Genomic DNA, 21003 nt, shown 5'->3' on the forward strand with positions numbered 1-21003 from the left:
AGAGAATGGCATAAACCCTTCGGGGCAGCGCGATGCTTCCATTCGGCAAATGACTTTGGGTTGCTCCTGCCAGTGCCAGTGTGTGTAATGATGGTGGAATGCGGGGGGAGGACACAGCGGAACGAGGAGCTTTATGGAGCGTGCAGTACAAAACAGAGCAGCAAAAAATTACGCGAATAATCATGATAATAATCAGAAAACTCACAACACAACCGGATTTATGTTGATGCGCTTACGGGTGCTGAGTTGAAGTGATTTATGAAGAGTTGCTTTGCTGATACAGGATAGTGTGGAAGGAAAAAAAAGAAGTCCCATGGAATGTGGTGAAAATCAACGCACGGCCAGGCTCGGAACTGATCCGGCTGGGGACGATGACGGTCGGGATTCCGTCCTGGCCCGGCCCGGCACACAGATCTTAGAGTGAACATAGCTGGGCCTGGAAGTGGCAAGGTGGACCAGGCAGAGGACAGGAGAAATCCTTGCTGGCTTGAGTGGGAGAATAAAAGTCGCAAAACAAAAGAATTCATAGAATATCAGAAATTAAAAACTTATCCTCTCCGGGCAATTTTAAATGCTTCTTTGTTTTTTTCATCCTGTGCGCATAATACAACAAACACTAGGCGGAGTAGTTTTTCCTTCTGGGAATCTCCGGCGATGATTATTACTGTAAAGAAGAAACACTGGTGGATAGTGGCTAGGGGGCTTGAAGGAAGGGTTGCTTTAAACGAGCAGTCGAAAGAAAACGGGAAGGTTGTGGAGAAAAAAAAAATGTAAAAAATAGGCCTCGTGGACAGCTCTGAAGTATTACCGTTTTAATTCTTTGTGATGAGTTGTCAAAGCGGGTAGACAACAAGAAGCGGGGGTCCTAGCATTGTGAAGAGTGCGGTTTGTTATGCTGCAGCTGGAAGAGTCAATGGAATAGCGGGGGATGCAATGGTTCGTTGGGTTTTAATTTGCGGGTAGCTTCATGCTCCGAACTGATTGATTCGGTGTTTGGAAGCATGTGATGTCGGTTTTAATATCATGCTAGAGAAAATACCGGGTTAATGTTCCACGAACTGGAAAATATGTCTCTTTCTGTTAAACTAAATGTTTGCGCAAAATAACGCTGTAGAAAATTATGAAACATATATTATTTTTGTAATTCAAGTCAAACTTTCAGTAAGAGACAATTGAATCAAGCTGCCATTTTCACATTCCTAAAAACTCACGGTGGTTTACAAGTGTGCACTTCCATTACGTTGAAAATAATTCATCTGAAATTTGTCTTTTGTTTTCGAGCAACTCTTACGCTGTGCACGACAGAAATCTTATCTCGTGCAAACAGAGCCTCCTTCAGGCATCACATTCACACTCGCATTCCACGTAGCTATGCCATTAAATATGGGTATGTTGAAGGTAGTAATTACCTTCCTGTTGCATGAATATCATTTTCATATGAACATTCTTGAATCTGGGGCTGCACCAACCACTTCTCCGCCCAACGCTCCCAGCGGTGATTTCGAATGCTAGGAATGTTTGCGTCAGTGTTTTCCGCAAGATAACCTAGTTCAGGCTGTTGCTTCAATACAAGCAATGTGAAGTTAGGTTTTTGCTTTGAAATTTTACTTGTTTGTGTTATTACTAATAGTGTATTTTTCTGTTCTTACAGGTGTTAATTCGGATGGATAACCAGTCAACATAATTTATTCTTTATCGTTTCAGATCCGATTCTTCTAGATTTCACACACACAGCATTAAAGTCTTCTGATTAAAATTCAATATTAAAACATTCGACAATGATCACAACATTTATTCAAATTTTATTTTATTTTCCTTCGACTGAATCTCCGCCCAGGACCACCCGAACTCCACTTACCTCAGCTGGGACCTTCCAATTCCAACACAAAAAAACCGACCCCGACTGGTTCCAGACCCGCTGTGCAGCGACGCCTTCCCCAAACGAATTGCCGAACGAGAACACCAGTCCCGCCGAAGAAGCACTTTCGACTGCCCCCGGATCAGGTAGCGTAATATGACAGAAGGTGCCACGTCGACAGCGGTTGAATGTCTAGGTAATTCGCTGGATGTTGTTGACCACAACGAGCAACAGGACGCACCGAGGACGACGTCTATCGAACTTAATCTGCTGAAGCACACCGGATCGGGAGCGGCGGAAGATTCTACGCAGAAGCAGCATCATCATCAACAGCAGCAGCAGCAAGTCGTCGAGATGACGCAGAATAAGGTTGGTTTGCCGTATTACTGTAAAGGGAAAATTGTCACGAAGTTTTTCTTGTTTGAAAAATAATAAGTTACAATAAGTCATTGTAAGTTCTACCGGATCACCATCGCTACTTAGAAATACACACAGAAACTAGAAAATTACACCGGAGATCAAGATAAATAGAAGGGCTGGAAATGCGGTCGTTATATCTAATATTATTCTGTTTTGTTGATTCGTGTAATAAATAATAAGAATCAGCAACCTGACTTTCAGAGCAAAAATAGATACAATAAAATGACTCTCATTTATTGCTTCCTGAGTTCAGAGGCACGGACAGTTTGAAAGGGATTTTGTTCTGAGAAATGTCGAAGATTTAAAATGTGTATCTTAAGGGAAAACAATTACATAGTGAAACAAAAGTATATATCGAGATCCCTCTTTGAAAACATTTTTTTGCTATAACTTTATTTGATTTTTAACATTTTTGTGATGTTTCGGAAAGCTGTAGATGTTTCATAAATCCACTTTTTATGGAGCCTATTAATTCGCTATCTCTTCTCTTTAAAAATTTATGATAGTTTTTTGGATTTTTTTGCTCTAACTATTTCAGAAATTATGCAACAGTATCGACTGGCTAACATGACTCGTTTCCCGTGTTGGTTGTAGATTTATGCCTTATCGTGATTTGTTTTTTAATCATTTTCCTGATGGGAAGGTTTTGGGGAGTGGTAAGGCTAGGGATAGGGAAAATAACGACACAGAGAACACAGACAATACGGAAGTATTCTTCACTCCTACGGGAATAAAAGACACTTCTCGATGAGTCGGTATATCAATACACCCGAGGGGACATTGAAAAAACAGAGTGATAACACCCTCAAAGAGATACTGTCATTCAAATTCGGCTTTAACCAGTTTATGTTTATAAACTTTCGCCGTAACTTTTCGGAAGCCATAGTTCAGTTTATACCCCTTTTTCGCAAAAAATTCCAGCGATCGGTCGACCATACTGCAAAGCACTGCAGTATTCTCTGTAATCGACTTGGATTTCAGAACTTCCCAGTAAACTCTATAGCTCTTTACCACACCGCATTAAGAACAATACCATATCATTGATTTTCAGCTTTCTGTACATAGGTTCATCCATGTATGGAGAACCCAAAATCCGGATACACAATTGCAATTGCAGGACAATTACACATCAAATGAATCGAAGTTCCGTAATCGGAATCACAAAGATCACACGAATAATACTCAGCACACTGAATACTAGTTTTGTGATAATTGAGTTGACATTGTACAGTCAGTGCTCTAACTAGAATACTGCAATTGTGCCTGAAAAATTTTTTTTGACGATTTTTTGACATTTTTGAGCTGACCAAATTTTTTTGGTTTGCACGCAAGTTTGCAAGCTATTATCAATGGTTGCCATGTTCGGATGTAGTCTGATAGCAAATCTCGTGCAACTTATCGCCAGTGGTAGAACTGCTTCTGGACCAACGAAGTTAGTCACGGCGCCTGTTATAGCCATTTTCATTAATATCGGAATGATTGGGCACCGATAGAAGATAGATAGCATTTGAAGTGCTATGTTATTTGATTTGAGTTCGATATGCGATTACTAATTTTGATCTCGAATGTACCAAACTAAATGCTTCCAGGGTAGCCTGACTGTCAGAATCGCAACAATTTCTACTTGGAATACGGTACAGTATCTACCAAAGGGAATGAGATTGGTTCAATCTTATTTCATGACAATAGACACCAGCACCGGCTGGCAGGGCTTCGAAAGTGAAGCAATAAATGTGAGCATGTGCGAAAGCCGAAGTGACACGACCGGAAGGACTTTTTCATTAGTTCATGAAGATATGTGCCAGCTGAAGACTGCTCTTCGGGAGGCACCAAAGAGCTGAAGATTGCAGAAATCGGTGAAGCAATATGATTCAAAATAAATAATTTTGGCGAAGGCGATTTTTGCCCTTCTCAATAGAAAGGATATGCCCTCACCCTGAATGTCGGCTTTTTAACCGAGGCCGGGAACGCCGAGTCTCGTATACCGTTCGACTCAGTTCGGTGAGATCAGTAAATGTCTGTATATGTGTGTTTTTACTTTCAAAAAAGCCCTGAGAATTCAGGAAAAAATCGCCAAACCCTAACATCTCAGTGAATGGGTTTGGGCTGCACGGTGATCGGAAACCCTAAAAACCTGTTTTAATCCACCTAGTGGTGCATCGTGCCTTTCCTCTTTGTCCAAACTACGATTTCATGGCTGGTTATTTTTTTTTTTTTATTCAATTTGTTTATTTGATAGGCACAAATGCGTTAGCTTGGCGGTGCCAAATTCTTTTGTTTTTACATTTTGGATATCTTAAAACTAGGAGGTTACAATGTTGAAATATTTTTTTATACAAGAAAAAAAAAGTTTACAGCTATCTTAAGACTAGAAATAAGATTCAATATACAAGAGAGGGCCAAAAGATTTTTTTATGAAAAATTTTAAAACATTCAGTTTGATATACAAGAGGGGGAGTGGGGGAGTAATAGTATTTTACGAAATATTTTACAGTTATCTTAAAAAAAAAAGGTGGAACAAATATTTATGAGAAATTTCACAGATATCTTAAAACTAGGGATACAATTCTATTTACAAGATGGAGGACAAGAGTTTCAATAAAGAGTAAAAATTACAGCTATCTTAAAACTAGGAATACAGAAATCAAATTTGATTTTTTAACGAAGACTTATGCTTGGTCAAGATATTTCAGAGGGGGGCCTATTTCCACATCAGTGTAGCAGCAGGTGTATCGAGGACAGGGGAGAGAAGACGTATATGGTGACAGGGAAAGAAGAGCAAAACTTGCAACTATCGCGCAAACGGGAGATCAGCGAAACAAATTTGCGCCTCAGTCTAGTAAGTCGTCGAGTACCGGGTTGGCGGATGGTATTCTTCGGACCCGCGGGGAATCCTTAAAAAGTCATCGGACATCAAGTCGCTCTCGCTTCAGTTTCCTTCTATGCAGGCGTAGTGGTAAAGGCGACGGCGGTTACATAGTGGCACTCTGCAGCTGATCGGTTCCACAAAGCAAGAGGAAATTTCTAAAAACAAGAAATAAAAGAGAGGGGCTAAATTGGGATATTTATCGTTTTAATGAAATTGTAAATAAGGGACATATAGGGGAGATCGCGATTTGCTAGCATATCCCGGACTGGGACATTGGGTGGTCTACCTCGGGCCCGAAGGGAATCCTTTAACAGAGACCTGGCGTCACAATACTCGGCACAAACCCAGACAACGTGGTCGATGTCGTGATAACCCTCGTCACAAGCGCACAGACCACTCTCCGCAAGCCCAATACGCCGCAAATGTGCATGCAACGTGTAGTGGTTAGACATGAGCCGGGACATTACACGAATAAAATCCCGACCCACATCCATCCCCCTGAACCAAGGCTTCGTTGATACCTTTGGGATAATCGAATGTAGCCATCGTCCAAGTTCACCATTGCTCCACGAGGTTTGCCAACTGTTGAGTGTCCTCTGACGACAAATACTAAAAAATTCGTTGAAGCAGATTGGTCTTTCGTATATGTCACCATTTAATGCGCCCACCTTTGCTAATGAGTCGGCCTTTTCATTGCCCGGGATAGAGCAATGAGAGGGGACCCAAACAAAGGTAATCTGGTAAGATTTTTCAGATAACGTATACAAGGACTCCCGTATCTTCCCCAGAAAATACGGGAATTGTTTTTTGGGCTTCATCGCACGAAGAGCCTCGATAGAGCTGAGGCTGTCCGAAACGATGAAGTAGTGATCTGTGGGCAGAGTGTCGATGATCCCAAGGGTGTACTGAATAGCAGCTAATTCTGCGACGTAAACTGAAGCGGGATCATTGAGCTTGAATGAAGCGGTGATAGTATTATTGAAGATACCGAAGCCAGTGGACCCATCGAGATTCGATCCGTCAGTGTAGAACATTTTGTCACAGTCGACTTCTCGGAATTTATTATAAAATATATTGGGGATCACTTGTGGGAGTATATGGTCCGGTATTCCACGAATCTCTTCCTTCATGGATGTGTCGAAGAATACAGTAGAATCAGAAGTATCTAGAAAACGGGCATGGTTGGGATTATACGAAGAAGGATTGATGCTCTGTGCCATGTAGTCGAAGTACAAGGACATAAAACGGGTTTGAGAATTAAGCTCGACGAGTCTTTCGAAGTTTTCAATCACCAACGGGTTCAAGATATCGCATCGAATGAGCAATCGATATGAGAGTTCCCAAAATCGATTTTTCAACGGGAGAACGCCCGACAGCACTTCGAGACTCATCGTATGGGTCGACTGCATGCACCCTAAGGCGATACGCAAACAACGATACTGAATTCTTTCGAGTTTGATGAAATGTATGTTCGCCGCGGAGCGAAAGCAGAAGCATCCGTATTCCATTACCGACAGTATCGTTGTTTGATACAACCTAATTAGGTCTCCTGGGTGGGCACCCCACCATGTTCCAGTTATTGTCCGGAGAAAATTGATCCTTTGTTGGCATTTTTGTTTCAGATACCTAATGTGACATCCCCAGGTACCTTTCGAGTCGAACCAGACCCCGAGATATTTAAATGTGAAGACCTGATTGATCGTTACACCCATGAGTAGAAGCTGGAGTTGCGCCGGCTCACGCTTCCTAGAAAAGACGACCAGCTCAGTTTTCTCCGTGGAGAACTCGATACCCAGCTGAAGAGCCCAAGCAGACAAATTGTCCAAAGTATCTTGTAATGGTTCTTGCAAATCGGCAGCTTTGGGCCCTGTAACAGAGACCACCCCGTCGTCTGCAAGTTGCCTTAGCGTGCATGAATTGGCAAGACAATCGTCAATGTCATTCACGTAAAAATTGTAGAGTAGGGGACTTAGACATGAGCCCTGGGGAAGACCCATGTAGCTAAATCGCGATGTTGTTAAGTCGCCATGCGAAAAATGCATATGCTTCTCAGACAACAGGTTTAGCAAAAAGTTATTTAAAATCGGCGAAAGACCATGCTGGTGCAGCTTCTCTGACAGAATGTTGATAGAAACTGAGTCAAAAGCCCCCTTAATATCCAAGAAGACTGATGCCATCTGCTCTTTGTTAGCATAGGCCATTTGGATTTCTGTAGAAAGCAACGCAAGGCAATCGTTCGTCCCTTTGCCTTTGCGGAAGCCAAATTGTGTATCTGACAGTAAGCCATTTGCTTCGACCCAATTGTCGAGGCGAAACAAGATCATTTTCTCGAACAACTTCCGGATACAGGAAAGCATTGCAATCGGTCGGTACGAGTTGTGGTCGGAGGCTGGTTTTCCCGGTTTTGCGATGGCGATGACCTTCACTTGCCTCCAGTCGTGAGGAACAATGTTACCCTCAAGGAACTTGTTAAATAAATTCAGCAAACGCCTTTTAGCAGAATCAGGCAGATTCTTCAACAAGTTGAATTTGATTCTGTCTAACCCCGGGGCGTTATTGTTGCACGATAAGAGGGCAAGTGAGAACTCCACCATCGAAAACGGTGTTTCGTTCGCGGTATCGTGAGGAGACGCGGCGTGGTATGTTTTCTGTACCGGGACAGAGTCTGGACAGATCTTCTTGGCGAAGGCGAATATCCAGCGGTTTGAATATTCCACGTTCTCGTTAATACTATTTCGGTTACGCATACGTCGAGCCGTACCCCAAAGAGTGCTCATCGCTGTTTCTCTCGTTAACCCGTCGACGAACCGGCGCCAATAACTGCGTTTCTTGGCTTTCATCAAACACTTCATTCGCTTTTATAGCGACGCGTACTGTCGATAGCTATCGGGTAACCCGTCGTCCCGAAAGGTTTTATACGCAGTGGACTTTTCCGCGTACAGTTCTGAACACTCTTTGTCCCACCACAGGGTGGGAGATCGTCCGTGGGTGTTCGCGCCCGGTACTGGTTTAGTCTGAGCTTGATTCGCACTGTCGAGAATCAAGCCAGCCAAAAACCTGTACTCTTCCTCCGGAGGAAGTTCTTGAATGGATTCGATTTTAGCGGATATCGCGGTCGCGTAACTCTTCCAATCAATGTTCCGTGTGAGGTCATATGAGACATTGATTGTTTCTGATGGTCTTGAACCGTTGGCAATTGAAATTACGATAGGCAAATGGTCGCTACCGTGGGGATCAGGGATCACCTTCCACGTGCAATCTAACTGTAGCGAAGTCGAGCATAGAGATAAATCCAACGCGCTTGCGCGTGTTGGTGGTGTAGGAATCCGTGTCATTTCTCCCGTGTTTAAGATGGTCATGTTGAAATTGTCGCAAAGATCTTGGATTAATGTTGATCTGTTATCATCGTGAAGACCACCCCATACCGTACCGTGCGAGTTAAAGTCTCCTAGAACTAGCCGCGGTGCCGGTAGGAATTCCGTGATATTACAAAGCGTTCGGTTCCCTACCGACGCTCTAGGGGGAATGTAGATGGAAGCAATGCTAAGGTATTTGCTTTTGATCCTTATTTCACAAGCGACAACTTCAATGCCTGGTGTCGAAGGGAGGTTAATTCGGTTGAAAGAATAGCACTTTTTAATCCCCAAAAGTACTCCTCCATAGGGGTTTTCTCGATCCAGACGAATTATATTAAAGTCGTGGAAGTTGAGATTTATATCGGAAGTTAACCAAGTTTCACATAATGCGAAAACATCACATTTTAAACTATTTAGTAAAAATTTAAAGGAATCAATTTTCGGGAGGATACTTCTGCTGTTCCACTGTAGAACAGTGATCGAATCAGTGACCTCGTTCGATGACTTAGCCATCGAAGGATACGATCGCTGCAAGGAGGGGCCATTTAGTAGTCAACTGCTTCAAAAATGTTTGCACTATAGGGAGAAAACGTATCAGAAGGCTTTTAAGAGGATCGGTAACATTGAAAGCTGTGAAAATTAAGTCCACGATGTCAGAAAATTTCATTAGTCCATTACTGGACTGAGTGTCTGTTTGAAAAAGAGGGACACTTGGGGTTTCTGGTGTCCCTGGAAGTGGTGGGTACTCCTTGTTTGAATTAAAATTTCCAAATCCAGGAGCAGATTGCTTCGGCATTAGTGCAGCACTTCCGTTGGATTTATTAGATGTGGTTGGCGCACTCTCAGAGGAGGACACCTTGGGACCCTTACGGGGCAGTCTAGGGGAGGCAGGATTTCTCCGCTTCCTGGACTCCCCCGGGTTAACGAAAGATGTTCCCTCTTGTGGATTATCAGATTCTTGCTCAACAGGAGCCAAAAGAGCAAAGGAGTTTTCCGAAAGGACAGATGGCGAAGCATTCTTTAACATTTCTGCATAAGAGCGCTTCGAGCGTTCCTTGAGGGAGCGCTTAATTTTATCCCCGCGCTGTTTGTACGCAGGGCATGATTTAAGAGCATGCGGAGGGCCCCCGCAGTAAACACACTTTTCAGTGTCTTTGTCACAAGAGTCATCCTCATGCTCTCCACCGCACTTGCCACATCGTTTTTTATTGCCACAAAAGGTGGCTGTGTGGCCCAACTGTTTGCAGTTGCTGCAGTTCATTACCCGCGGTACAAACAGGCGTACAGGCAGGCGAACCCTATCCAGAAGGACATAATTTGGAAGAGACGATCCGGCGAAAGTCACCCGAAGCGAGGCTGATGGTATATAGGATTCTTTATCTCCAGCGAGCGTGTGCAATTTCTTGCAGTCTAATATTTTCACCGGCTTTAGTAGGGGGTTTTTAAAACAGCCAGCCCCATACTTCAGCACGTCCTCGCATGTCAAACTCGCCTCGGTTATGACCCCGTCGACCTCTACATCTACACACGGTACATACACCCTATAATGCTGCGTAAAGCGGGTACAGGAAGCAATCCCGTTTGCCTGTGCGAGGTCGCTAACAACAATTTTTAACTTATTCGCGCGAACCTTTGTAATCTGGGTCACGGCCGAGTAATGCTCTGTCAGATCACGTGATATTTTCAAAATATCAAATGATTTATTGGTGGTCCGGAAGTAAACCACAAATGGCCCAGTCGAGTTCTCTGGGTATGCTTTTAGGCGAGGGGGTTTGGTAGGAGGCTTATCAGGGGATGTTTCATCATCCATATTATCATCGGTGGGCTGACCGTCGAGGGACATTTTAGCGCGAGATCAGCACTTCGCGCAAAGAACGATAAAAAGAGCAGTAACGGAATGTATCAAGGGCAAAACAGAAAATAATAGTAGAAGGGAAACAGGTACTTATCTTTTCGATGCCGATGACCTTTGCTGGGACTGGCTGACAATACCAGCACGACACACTTTGTTTTCGAAACAAAGGCCTAGCAATCACAACTGGCTTTGACACTGCACTGAGCACTGGACACAATAAAAACTGAGCCGGGGAAGGCAACTGCAAAAGCACTAGCACACGTCTTATCCGAGCGCAAGTCGAACAACGAATCCAGATGGCTGGTTAAGTTCAATACAATAGTGGAAATGTATATTACATATTCAGTACGATTTGCACATACACACAATGGAGCGACAGCCCCGATCTTGGGATACTATGTGTAGACACTGAAACAGCGCTTGAAACCAACGGCGGATCAAGGAAGAGGATCCGAGGGTCCGGACTCCGCCGAAAATTTTCTGCTTGTTAAAAAATTTTAAACCAGTCTAAAGTTTAAAGTAGTTTCAAACCCGAAATCATTTGAAACCATTTTTTTCACTGGTTTTTGCTTATTACGTAATGTGTTCATTTCGAAATCGAAATTTCAGACACACTACGAAATTTTGTTCTGGATCCGCCCCTGCTTGAAACAAAAATATATAATATTTAATTAGCATTAACTCAGTGTTGTCTTTCGGCTAACTTATTTTATCATGCGGGGGTGTATGTGTCAAGGGGATGAATAACTCGTAACCAAACCACCCTCAGCCTATATTGGTATGCCCAGTGGGTGAAGGTGATTGGATTGAGTGAGGGGTGGGTCTGAAGACGGTGCGTGAGGTATACGTTTGAGGGAGATTATTAGGGGGGCTTTGAGAGGAGGTGGCTCGATGGGGGGGACTTGTGGAGGAAAAGGGTTCTGGGAAGGGTGTGCAATGTGGGGAGGGGGGGGGGGTCGGTAACAATTCCTCACTACATACCCCTAGCTACGTCCCTGTTGTAATATACAACAAACCCCTATAAGTGAAAAAATTAGGGATTGGGTTGACGATTTTCAAAGTGATTGCATAGCCTTTCTGTATGAGAAAGGCAAAAATGTGCTTCCAAAAAAGTCAATTCTCGTCAAAAAAAATGTTTTTCGAAATTACATCAAATCTCGACGTTTCATGCACTTTGAAGACTTTTGGCATCAAAAATACAAATTCAATTTTGAAATTTTCCTTTACTTCCCCTTTGAGGTTTTTTCAGTTCCTGCTTATATGGAATCCAGAACCGCCTTAGGTGGCCAATGTAGTCAAAGCGACTTTGGTTAGCCATCATTGATCTAGATTGGCAAATCTGCACCCATTTTAAGTTTTTCATCATTTTTATATCATGGTATGTGGGATTTTGCTGTGTGGCCGCACTGTTCAACTTATAACTCCGGAACCGGAAGTCCAATCAATACAAAATTCAATTGCAGCCGGTTGTATATTTCAGTCGAATGGTGTGTGACACACGGTCCTCCGGGCCGTGATTAGTTTGACAATTTTCAGAATGATTGCATAACCTTTCTATATGACAAAGTCAAAACGTGAACTTAATTCACTAGAGGCCAAACCACCGAATATATTACCAGGGTGTCTTTGTTGTTCGTACGCATGCATACCCCCACAAGCTGATAAAAATTTAAAATTAGGCTAGTTCGATCATAGTAAGCCAAGCCTAATTTTAAATTTTTATCGAATTGTGGGGAACATTCATACGGAAAATTCCTACAAAGACACCTTGTTAATATATATATGGTTTGGCCTCTAATGCATTAAGCCCACGTTTTTAGCGTTTCGTATCACTGTGCATGTGTAACTGTAAAACAGTACATAATAATCATTCTTCATTTCTTCGAAAGCTGGTTCATGATTCCTAGTATAATAATCACGAGTGACAATTCATACTCGTGAAAAAGTTGACAAAATTATTAAATAGTAGTCATTCAATCGTGAACTGTAGTATAAGGGTCTCGTGTCTTCGACAAACTTGTTTCAAATATCATTCTCAACAACGTTACTAAAGATACTAAATTTATAAATAATGTTCTTTACGTTAAAAGTGCATAACTTGAAAACGCGACCATGTATACAGATTATAATTACGTCATTCAACCAGGCACGTAGCCAGAGGGGGGGCTAGGGGGCTAAAGCCCCCCCCGAAATTTTTCAAAAATAAATTTAAAAAACCGGTGACTTTTAACAAAACTTGTTGCTTATTTGGTTTGAACAAATTATTGAGAAAAAGTTAAAGAAGGCTATTTCTAACCACCGAAGGCAATGGTCACGAAATTCAGTGTGCTTTATGCTTTTGCTCGAGCCAGTGCGAAGCGAACAACAAAAAAGTAACTTTTATATTGTGTGCCTTGTCTGAAGAATACAAGAGACTGTTACTTTAATTGTAGCTGTAATAATCTGTCGAGATTAGTGATTAGCAGAAGCAAGAATTGGTGCTCCAGCCAAATGCGGTGATTATAAAATTATTGATCATTCGCATCCTGAAGGTGTAAATAGAGATTAGACTTTCGGAAACCGGCTCTATCCAGTTCTATCATGGCAGGCATTTAGCGCTCAACAAATTAGTGCAGACGAAACCATTCATTTCGCACAACTTAAAGCACAAGGTTGTGTGTGACAATGCTATAATTAAGATCCTTCTGTATATGGACTATGAGAAAATGAATGTTCCGCTACAAGATCGGATACCGCTTACTCGCAGATTAATGTCACATTTGGGAGAAATGGAATCTATTTGGAAGGGCAATTATTGAGGGCGAAAAGCAAGGAAGATATTCGCGAACATAAAGGCAGCAACTACGATGATGACACGGAAATGTACAATAGCGAGATAGAAATGAACTACTCCCCCCCAAGACATAGTTGGTGAGGAAAAAAATATTTCCTCGCCTCGTAAACAGGTTTCCACGTGCAATGGCTAAGCGCTTGCGCGAGATCTGTAGGACAACCACATAAACTCGTTATATTATTTTTATTGTTTACATAAGGAAATATATAAAAGACCCACGACCCAGTTTGTTATTTTTAAATGATAAGTTTTTGAATTGCGCACAATTTTGAATTTCTGTATTAGGTCAGTGCACACTGTACACTCTGTTCTCTGTACACTACTCTGCGCTACACAAAAAGTATTTCAATTTATCTGAGAACGATTGAGCCGAGAATAGAATTTTCATTTCGCGTCATTTTAACGCAATACCATTTTTATTAACGCTTCATTTCATTGTTACGAGTAATTCGTTCCGTACTAATACACTGTTAATCCGTAAATCCGTGATATCTTCGACAAACGTGCAAAAAAAATTCTTTTAAAAGTGGACCGGGCAAAAAGTGGTAAAATAATAGGCAATCACGAAGAGGGACTAAAATGTTGGGACTGATTGAATCTATAAGTCAATAAGTTGGGATAACAGTTTCGATTTCATGTCTTAAGTATGTGACAGTCTTTCGTTCCGTTTTTGCTCGTCTTGGAATAAAATGAGAGAGATAATCTTAAATAAGAGAGCAAAGAGAGGAAAAAATCAACCAATCTAAATCGACTCAAGATCACTCTTCTATCTTTACTATACACTCAACACGAGTTCTTTCCGAATTGCGCTCTGATCTTCTCATTTCGTCTTCGTTGCGTTAGGTGCAACAACTTTAATTGAAACTTTTTCCCAAATAGTGATAAAACAAACATGTAATCAGACAAACATTACAACTTTCTTCAAGAAATCATACATCTCTTCCAATCTTGATGATGATTGAAAAAAATCAAGAGCTAATTATTTTTATTCACAAACAAACCTATTACTAAACAGATTAGTGTTCATATTTGTTTAATGAATTGGCAAAGAGTTTTGCAAAAGTTTTACAGGAAACGGATAATTTGCTGTAATTTAAAACAGACAACTCTAAAAGAAAGCCTCGGCAAATTAGGTGCAAGTGCGATGTGTTCTCTTCCATGTGTCGGAAGCAAGTGATGCTGAAATTATTATCTATGTTTATAGTCTCTAGTTATATTGGTGTCATCAATGTTATATTTACCAAATTTTATGTAAATTAGAAGCATTGAGTGATCAGTGCTAAGTAATTTTCTTTCGATTTGTGAATAGATTCTGAGCAGTTTCGCTCAGTAGATTAAATTCTGGGTAGTTTCCATTAGTAGATTAAATCATTGAAATATATATTTGACATTGTCCAAAACCCCATGAATTCCGAAATAAAACCTTTAAATAAATAAATAAAACCAAAATGTTCAAATATAATATTTACTTAATCTAGGTAATCTTCTCAAGTTACAACGGTTTTGCAAGATTGTCAAAAGTCAATAGAGCTAAGGCATTCTTGCTTTGTAGTGAAATCAGTAGTTTTTGCACTCACTTTACATTTTGACTTTTACTATAGTTTTAGGGATCTAGGAAAATCAGTCTACGATATTTTTAATTCATAAGTACAATGATATAAAAAGTACCTAAAAAGAATCAACTTAAATAGATAAAAAGATAGTTATTCTGAGTTGCCTGATAATGTTGTCGAAGATAGTCTTTAACCCATTACCTATGAGAGTCAAATGAAAAAAAACATGTGTTTTTTTCAGGATTGTTTTGATTACGACATGATCAGTATCATTTAAATTGAAAATTTCATAAAGTCGAGTTAACGCAAACTTCGGATGAAGTCAAAGAGCTAGTAATAGTAGAAAGAAACCTGATCATGAAAATAGGAGTTGAACCTATTTTCTGCATCTACAAATCGCCTGCCTTATCAGAAGATTTGAAGCAAATTTCGACATTCACTTTGTTCGGACATTCTTTGCAACGGTAAACTTTGATTTCACACTGATATATTCCTATTCATGGGGACAACCTTGACGTTGGTTTCGTTCTTCTGATTAGCAAATGCGTGTAAAGTTTCATGAGACGGGTTTTTGGATATTTTTCTACTCATTCCAATTTAGCGTCTTCTACAAATTGTAAAGGTGTATCGAATGTGTAGCATTTTCAAGCAGCGTAGCATGCAGCGTAGCATTTTCAAGCAGCCCTTAATACTTTGAGCTCTTGACTATTCATTTTTGTAACTAGAGAAATTTCTAACTTGTAAATCAAAAATAATCAAATTTAATTCGTCGATGCACTATAGCCTTTCTTGTAACAGGCAACATATTATTAGAGTTTTTAGTGTCTATTGTCTTATTTTTGGAATTGTTTTCACTAAGAACTTTTCATAATTACGTTCAGTTTCCAGTGATTGTTTCAAGTCATCAGAATTAATACATTTATGCAATAATTTTTAAGCCCCTCCCGAAACAAAATCCTGGCTACGGGCCTGACCGCCCTGTTGACGCACCATTTACCTTAACAATAGAGAACATTTTAGAAGTAATTGTTTAGGGGAGGTGGGGGGTTAGTCATTTTTGGTGATAAGAAATATCGTTCCCAAGATTTTTTTTTGTGATTCAGAGAGTGTTAGTCTCTTCAATCAATTTCCATACAATAACGTAACATTTGAACAAAATTTTCCCAAATTTTCATTGCAAGTTATTGAAAATTTGACATTTGAATGACAGTGGATATTCATAAGGTGCCTCAAAAAAATGCGGTGTACACTATGACTCAAAAACTCCTGGATCAATCGTTTTGAAATTCCGCACAGATCTTCTCCATATCATTGTTCCGTTTTACAAAGTTATTTTTATTATTATTTTTACAATTCTTTATTTTTCTTACGAAATTGGGTTTCGGCTTCAAAATTTTGCGAAAGATTGGAAAATCAAAAAAAAAAATTAAATTTTCAGTTATAATGTACACAGCAGAACAAATTTTCGACGAGATGCCTGTGCAAATTAACTGTCACTATCATATCGAGATTACAGTAGTTGCAAAAAATGCGATTATTCTGGAACAATCATGCTTGTATATTACTAAAACAGGACCATGAACAAAAATCATGAGTTCTGTAGTTTTATAAAAAAATTACCTTCAGTAACGCCTGCATAACGCTTTTATTAATACAGATATTAGATTTTATTTTGTGAACTTCAACCACGATTTCCGCCATGTCATTGCAATATCGGTTTTCTATACGCGAATTAGTTCACAACTTTATGAACAGAATTCATGGGCCAAAGGTTGATTCGTGATTTATAGCTTTAAGTACATTTTTGAGAGTTTGGTTATACGACGCGAACTGATTCATGATTTATTACATCTTGATTATGATCTGGTTTTCGTGGCTGTGAAGTAGTTCATAAAATCAAAATAAGCTGGATTTTTCCTCGCAAGTTATTTCACGAAATTCATTCCGAATTTCGTGAAATAGTTCACGAGGAAAGATTATTTATGAATCCTTTCATTCCTCGTGAACAAATTCATGATTCCTAAAATTTTAGGCATGATTCAATAATCGTGCTTCTGAAATAGTTCACTTAATCATAAAATATTGTTCATGTATTCGTGAACTGGTTCTTGATCAATAGTACATTACTCACGATATATCTTGCTGGCTTGTGAATCACGTGTGTTATTTAGAAGATATCCCTAATAATTTCCAATTTCATTCAACTCTGCACACTGCCGAATTCTTTTGCATAAATTTATTAACGATTTCTTTCCGTGCAATTTCTTTGCTGGATGCTCTGTGTGAAGTAAAGAATATTTTACTTGACAATGGTGTAATTCGTGCTCCCATATTTCCTCTGGTTTTTTGTGTTACTATCAAATAGCTTGTGGTCTTGTGTTGGTGTAACTCGACTTGGCACATCACTTTTACTTTCACCGTTGTAGGTGGTAGACTGATGTCTTGGTCAGGCGGAAGGTGTCCTATTTACTATTATTGTTATCGCATATGGAAAATAGGGAATTATTACAGTATTTTCCCACGATGGAAATTTTCTAGTTGGACACTTGTTGTTTGCGGAATATTCAAAATTTATCTTGTTACTTTCTTTTGAAGGAAAAGCAATGTCTGCAAATTTAACGAATTTTGTCATCTGTCAAAATATTAATTATCTTCTAGACAAATCAACTGAACGACACCCTTGGGGTGGGGGGTTATGAGGTGGAAACATCCGTATCAAATCAATTCATGATTCGGCTAGCAAGCTAATCCGTAGCACTTTGTTATATTTCTGCCTAAGGTGAAAAATTGATTATCTATAATTACAACTATTGAAGTGAACTGAAAACCACATCTTCTATATTATTACACCCTTTTACACAAATCCTAGTATAATCCTGAACATCATTCTACTCTCTCTCCTTCTCACCGGAAACAGGTATCAAAGAAGGAGCAACTGCCAGATCGCGGTTCCTGGGGTTCGAAGCTGGACTTTATCCTGTCCGTCGTCGGGTTGGCCATCGGACTGGGCAATGTGTGGCGTTTTCCTTACCTCTGCTACAAAAATGGTGGCGGAGCTTTCCTGATACCGTACTTCCTTACCCTCTTCCTGGCGGGGATTCCCATGTTTTTCATGGAACTGGCCCTGGGACAGATGTTGACCATCGGTGGACTGGGTGTGTTCAAGATTGCACCCATCTTTAAAGGTAGGTTTTTAAATATGGAAAACATACCGACTGACTACTGACGACTTTTCGAACAGGTATTGGTTATGCGGCAGCCGTAATGTCCTGTTGGATGAACGTGTACTATATCGTTATTTTGGCGTGGGCTATCTTTTACTTTTTCATGTCACTACGCACTGGTAAGTCGTCGAAGTTCTATCCTGCTATGATATCAAACCCATAATTTTTCGTTGGACAGACGTTCCCTGGCGTACCTGTGATAATGCGTGGAACTCTGTGAACTGTGTGAATCCCTACGATCGGAAGAATTTGCTTTGTTGGGAATCGCTGGGTGTCAACAACACACTGACCAAAATATGCTCTCTGAACTCAAACAACGTATCCGTGACGGAAATGTCCGATCCCGTGAAGGAATTTTGGGAGTATGTTTAGTTTTCGCGATCCAGTTAAGATTGAAGCTGATCACATTTCTTTCAGGCGTCGTACTTTGATGATTTCGAGTGGTATCGATGAGGTAGGTTCGATTCGATGGGAACTCGCTGGAACCTTGTTGCTGGTTTGGATCCTGTGTTATTTCTGCATCTGGAAAGGTGTCAAATGGACTGGAAAGGTCGTGTACTTCACTGCCCTGTTTCCCTACTTCCTGATGACCATTCTGCTGATTCGTGGCATCACTCTGCCCGGAGCGGCTGAGGGTATTAAGTTTTATGTCACCCCTAACTTGTCGAAATTATCCGAATCAGAGGTACGAAACTGTTAGTTACCCCTGTTTTCTGACAGTTTCTGAGTATTTTCGTTATCGTCTAGGTGTGGATTGATGCTGTAACGCAAATCTTCTTCTCGTACGGTCTCGGTTTGGGAACACTGGTCGCGCTGGGAAGTTACAACAAATTCACCAACAACGTCTACAAGTAAGATCACTCGTCAGTTTTCCTCAATTCCTAAACTTATGTATCATTTTCGAACAGAGATGCACTGATCGTATGTGCGGTCAATTCGAGTACCAGTATGTTTGCCGGGTTCGTTATCTTCTCCGTGGTTGGATTTATGTCTCATGAACAACAGAGGCCCGTTGCGGAAGTCGCAGCCTCCGGTCCTGGGTTGGCATTTTTGGCATATCCTTCGGCCGTCCTACAACTGCCGGGTGCCCCGCTGTGGTCGTGTCTGTTCTTCTTTATGCTGCTGCTGATCGGTCTCGATTCGCAATTCTGTACGATGGAAGGATTTATCACGGCCGTCATCGACGAATGGCCCCATCTGCTCAGACGGCGCAAGGAGTTGTTTATCGGTGTGGTGTGTCTAATTAGTTACCTAGTTGGTTTGACGTGTATTACGGAGGTGGGTTTGCTTGGGTCTTTTTCCATGTCATGTTTGAATTATCAGCCAATTCTTAACAGGGCGGAATGTACGTGTTCCAAATCCTGGACTCATATGCTGTGAGCGGTTTCTGTTTACTGTTCCTGATGTTCTTCGAGTGCATCTCGATCGCATGGGCTTTCGGTGTGGATCGTTTCTACGACGGTATCAAGGACATGATCGGTTACTACCCACTTGCCTGGTGGAAATTCTGCTGGGTTGTCACTACTCCGGCGATCTGTGTTGTAAGTATGGTGGTACCCGGTTGATCCGGCAGGGCAGGTAACTTGTTTTCAGAACTGACATTAGACGAGGTTTTCGAGTGGTTGTGGACTTTTCGAGTGAGCGTAGTTTCAGGCTTCGGGGGATGACACTAAGGATCGTCGAGGGATACCGTAAAGAAGCAGAAATGGTAATTTTGGAAAAGATTGCTTCAGTTTCTCGTTTCAGCTAGGATGAGTTCGAAAGAAATCCAAGTGTATTGGCACTATTTTTGAAGCAGTGCAGTGGATGGCAACTGTCGCACGGTGATCGGATTTTTTGTATTGCTTGTACTAAATTGAATATTTGTATATCAAATTGAATTATTTTCCTTAAATAAAAACCAAAAAATATTGTCTGTTGAAATAAATTATTGAATACTAAGAAATGAATATGCTTATATTATCACAGGCCTAAATAATTCTGACTGAAAGTTTTGAAGACTCCTCCTGGGATCCGCAAGGAATCCTTCTAAATGATTTAGGCAGTTTTTTGAGATCAAGAAAAAAGGGGATAAATTTGGATTTTGATTCTTTTTAGGAAGGGATGGATGGGGGACGTATAGGGGAAATCGCGGCTTGCTATTTCATTCAAAGCTGGTACCTTGAGTGGTCTTCCTTAGGCCCGAAGGGAGTCCATTAGCCGATGTTCGCCCAGACAATATGTTCGATGTCATGAAAGCCATCGCTACCAGGACAATAGGTCGAATTTATATGAATTTAGTTTTGGCACAATTGGTTTGCTCTACATCAAATACTGGCTATGTGCAGGGTGCCACTCGCTCTACATTGTTTGGTACATGCAGTACTCTTTTTGATTTGTTTTGTATATTTGATGCAAAGACCCACGCGCTTTACAGCCATATTTATCACACCAGAGCATTATTTCGTCATTTATTGCACTTAAAATCTATTTAAGCCAATAGGTTTACTTCATATACGTTTCATAGTTTTCACTAACGGCGTGTTAATTTTTTAAACTTACTTACCTGGCCAATTTGCCTAATTGGAAGGTATCTCCGACGACCGACGTACTCAGCCTTAATGGAGGTCGATTTGGATATTACTCCGATGGCAAAAATGATGCCGATAAGTGTCCTTTTCGATACAAATCATATGCATACAACCGGCCCCTGGATAGTCTTCTTCCGGACAAAATATAAGCAATTTAACAACCTCGATATATGCGTGATCTAACTAAACAACACTCGGCTGTGTACGAAGAAGTATCTTGTTTACGTACCCGCCCGGGAAGTAGAGATTGATGGTGTGGTCTCCGACAGGGGCCTTAGTTGCGAAGTTTGGGGTTGGCTCCATCAAGAACCTTTTGCTTCAGTCAGCGAAAATTCTGATTTGCAAGCGTTCAGCAAAAACTTATTTTTATCGGCCTCATATCGAGCCTATCACCGGATCTGCTCTTCCAAATTTTCGCCTTTTCGAGCTCCGGGGCATGAACTGCCGTCGTTGCAAACAATTGGG

General features: G+C 40.9%; 1 protein-coding gene across 1 annotated transcript; it reads left to right on the forward strand.

Moving 5' to 3' along the window:
- The first annotated feature begins 1530 nt into the window (after positions 1-1530).
- Positions 1531-19862, forward strand: LOC131683750 (sodium- and chloride-dependent GABA transporter 1). Its single transcript, XM_058966008.1, has 8 exons — positions 1531-2227; positions 17662-17929; positions 17986-18087; positions 18147-18330; positions 18386-18653; positions 18716-18819; positions 18877-19246; positions 19306-19862. The coding sequence occupies exons 1-8, from the start codon at positions 2015-2017 to the stop codon at positions 19531-19533; spliced, it is 1737 nt and encodes a 578-aa protein (XP_058821991.1). The 5' UTR covers positions 1531-2014; the 3' UTR covers positions 19534-19862.
- Positions 19863-21003: the final 1141 nt, after the last annotated feature.

The sequence above is a fragment of the Topomyia yanbarensis genome, chromosome 2 (assembly GCF_030247195.1).
Source record: "Topomyia yanbarensis strain Yona2022 chromosome 2, ASM3024719v1, whole genome shotgun sequence".
Classification (NCBI taxonomy): Eukaryota; Metazoa; Arthropoda; class Insecta; order Diptera; family Culicidae; genus Topomyia; species Topomyia yanbarensis.

Bases quoted from the DNA above. Each gene is read 5' to 3' on its own strand.
- LOC131683750 (XM_058966008.1), top strand. From the start codon at position 2,015: ATGACAGAAGGTGCCACGTCGACAGCGGTTGAATGTCTAGGTAATTCG. The intron at 18,654-18,715 runs GTACGAAACTGT...GTTATCGTCTAG, and splicing joins CGAAATTATCCGAATCAGAG to GTGTGGATTGATGCTGTAAC. The intron at 18,820-18,876 runs GTAAGATCACTC...ATTTTCGAACAG, and splicing joins TTCACCAACAACGTCTACAA to AGATGCACTGATCGTATGTG.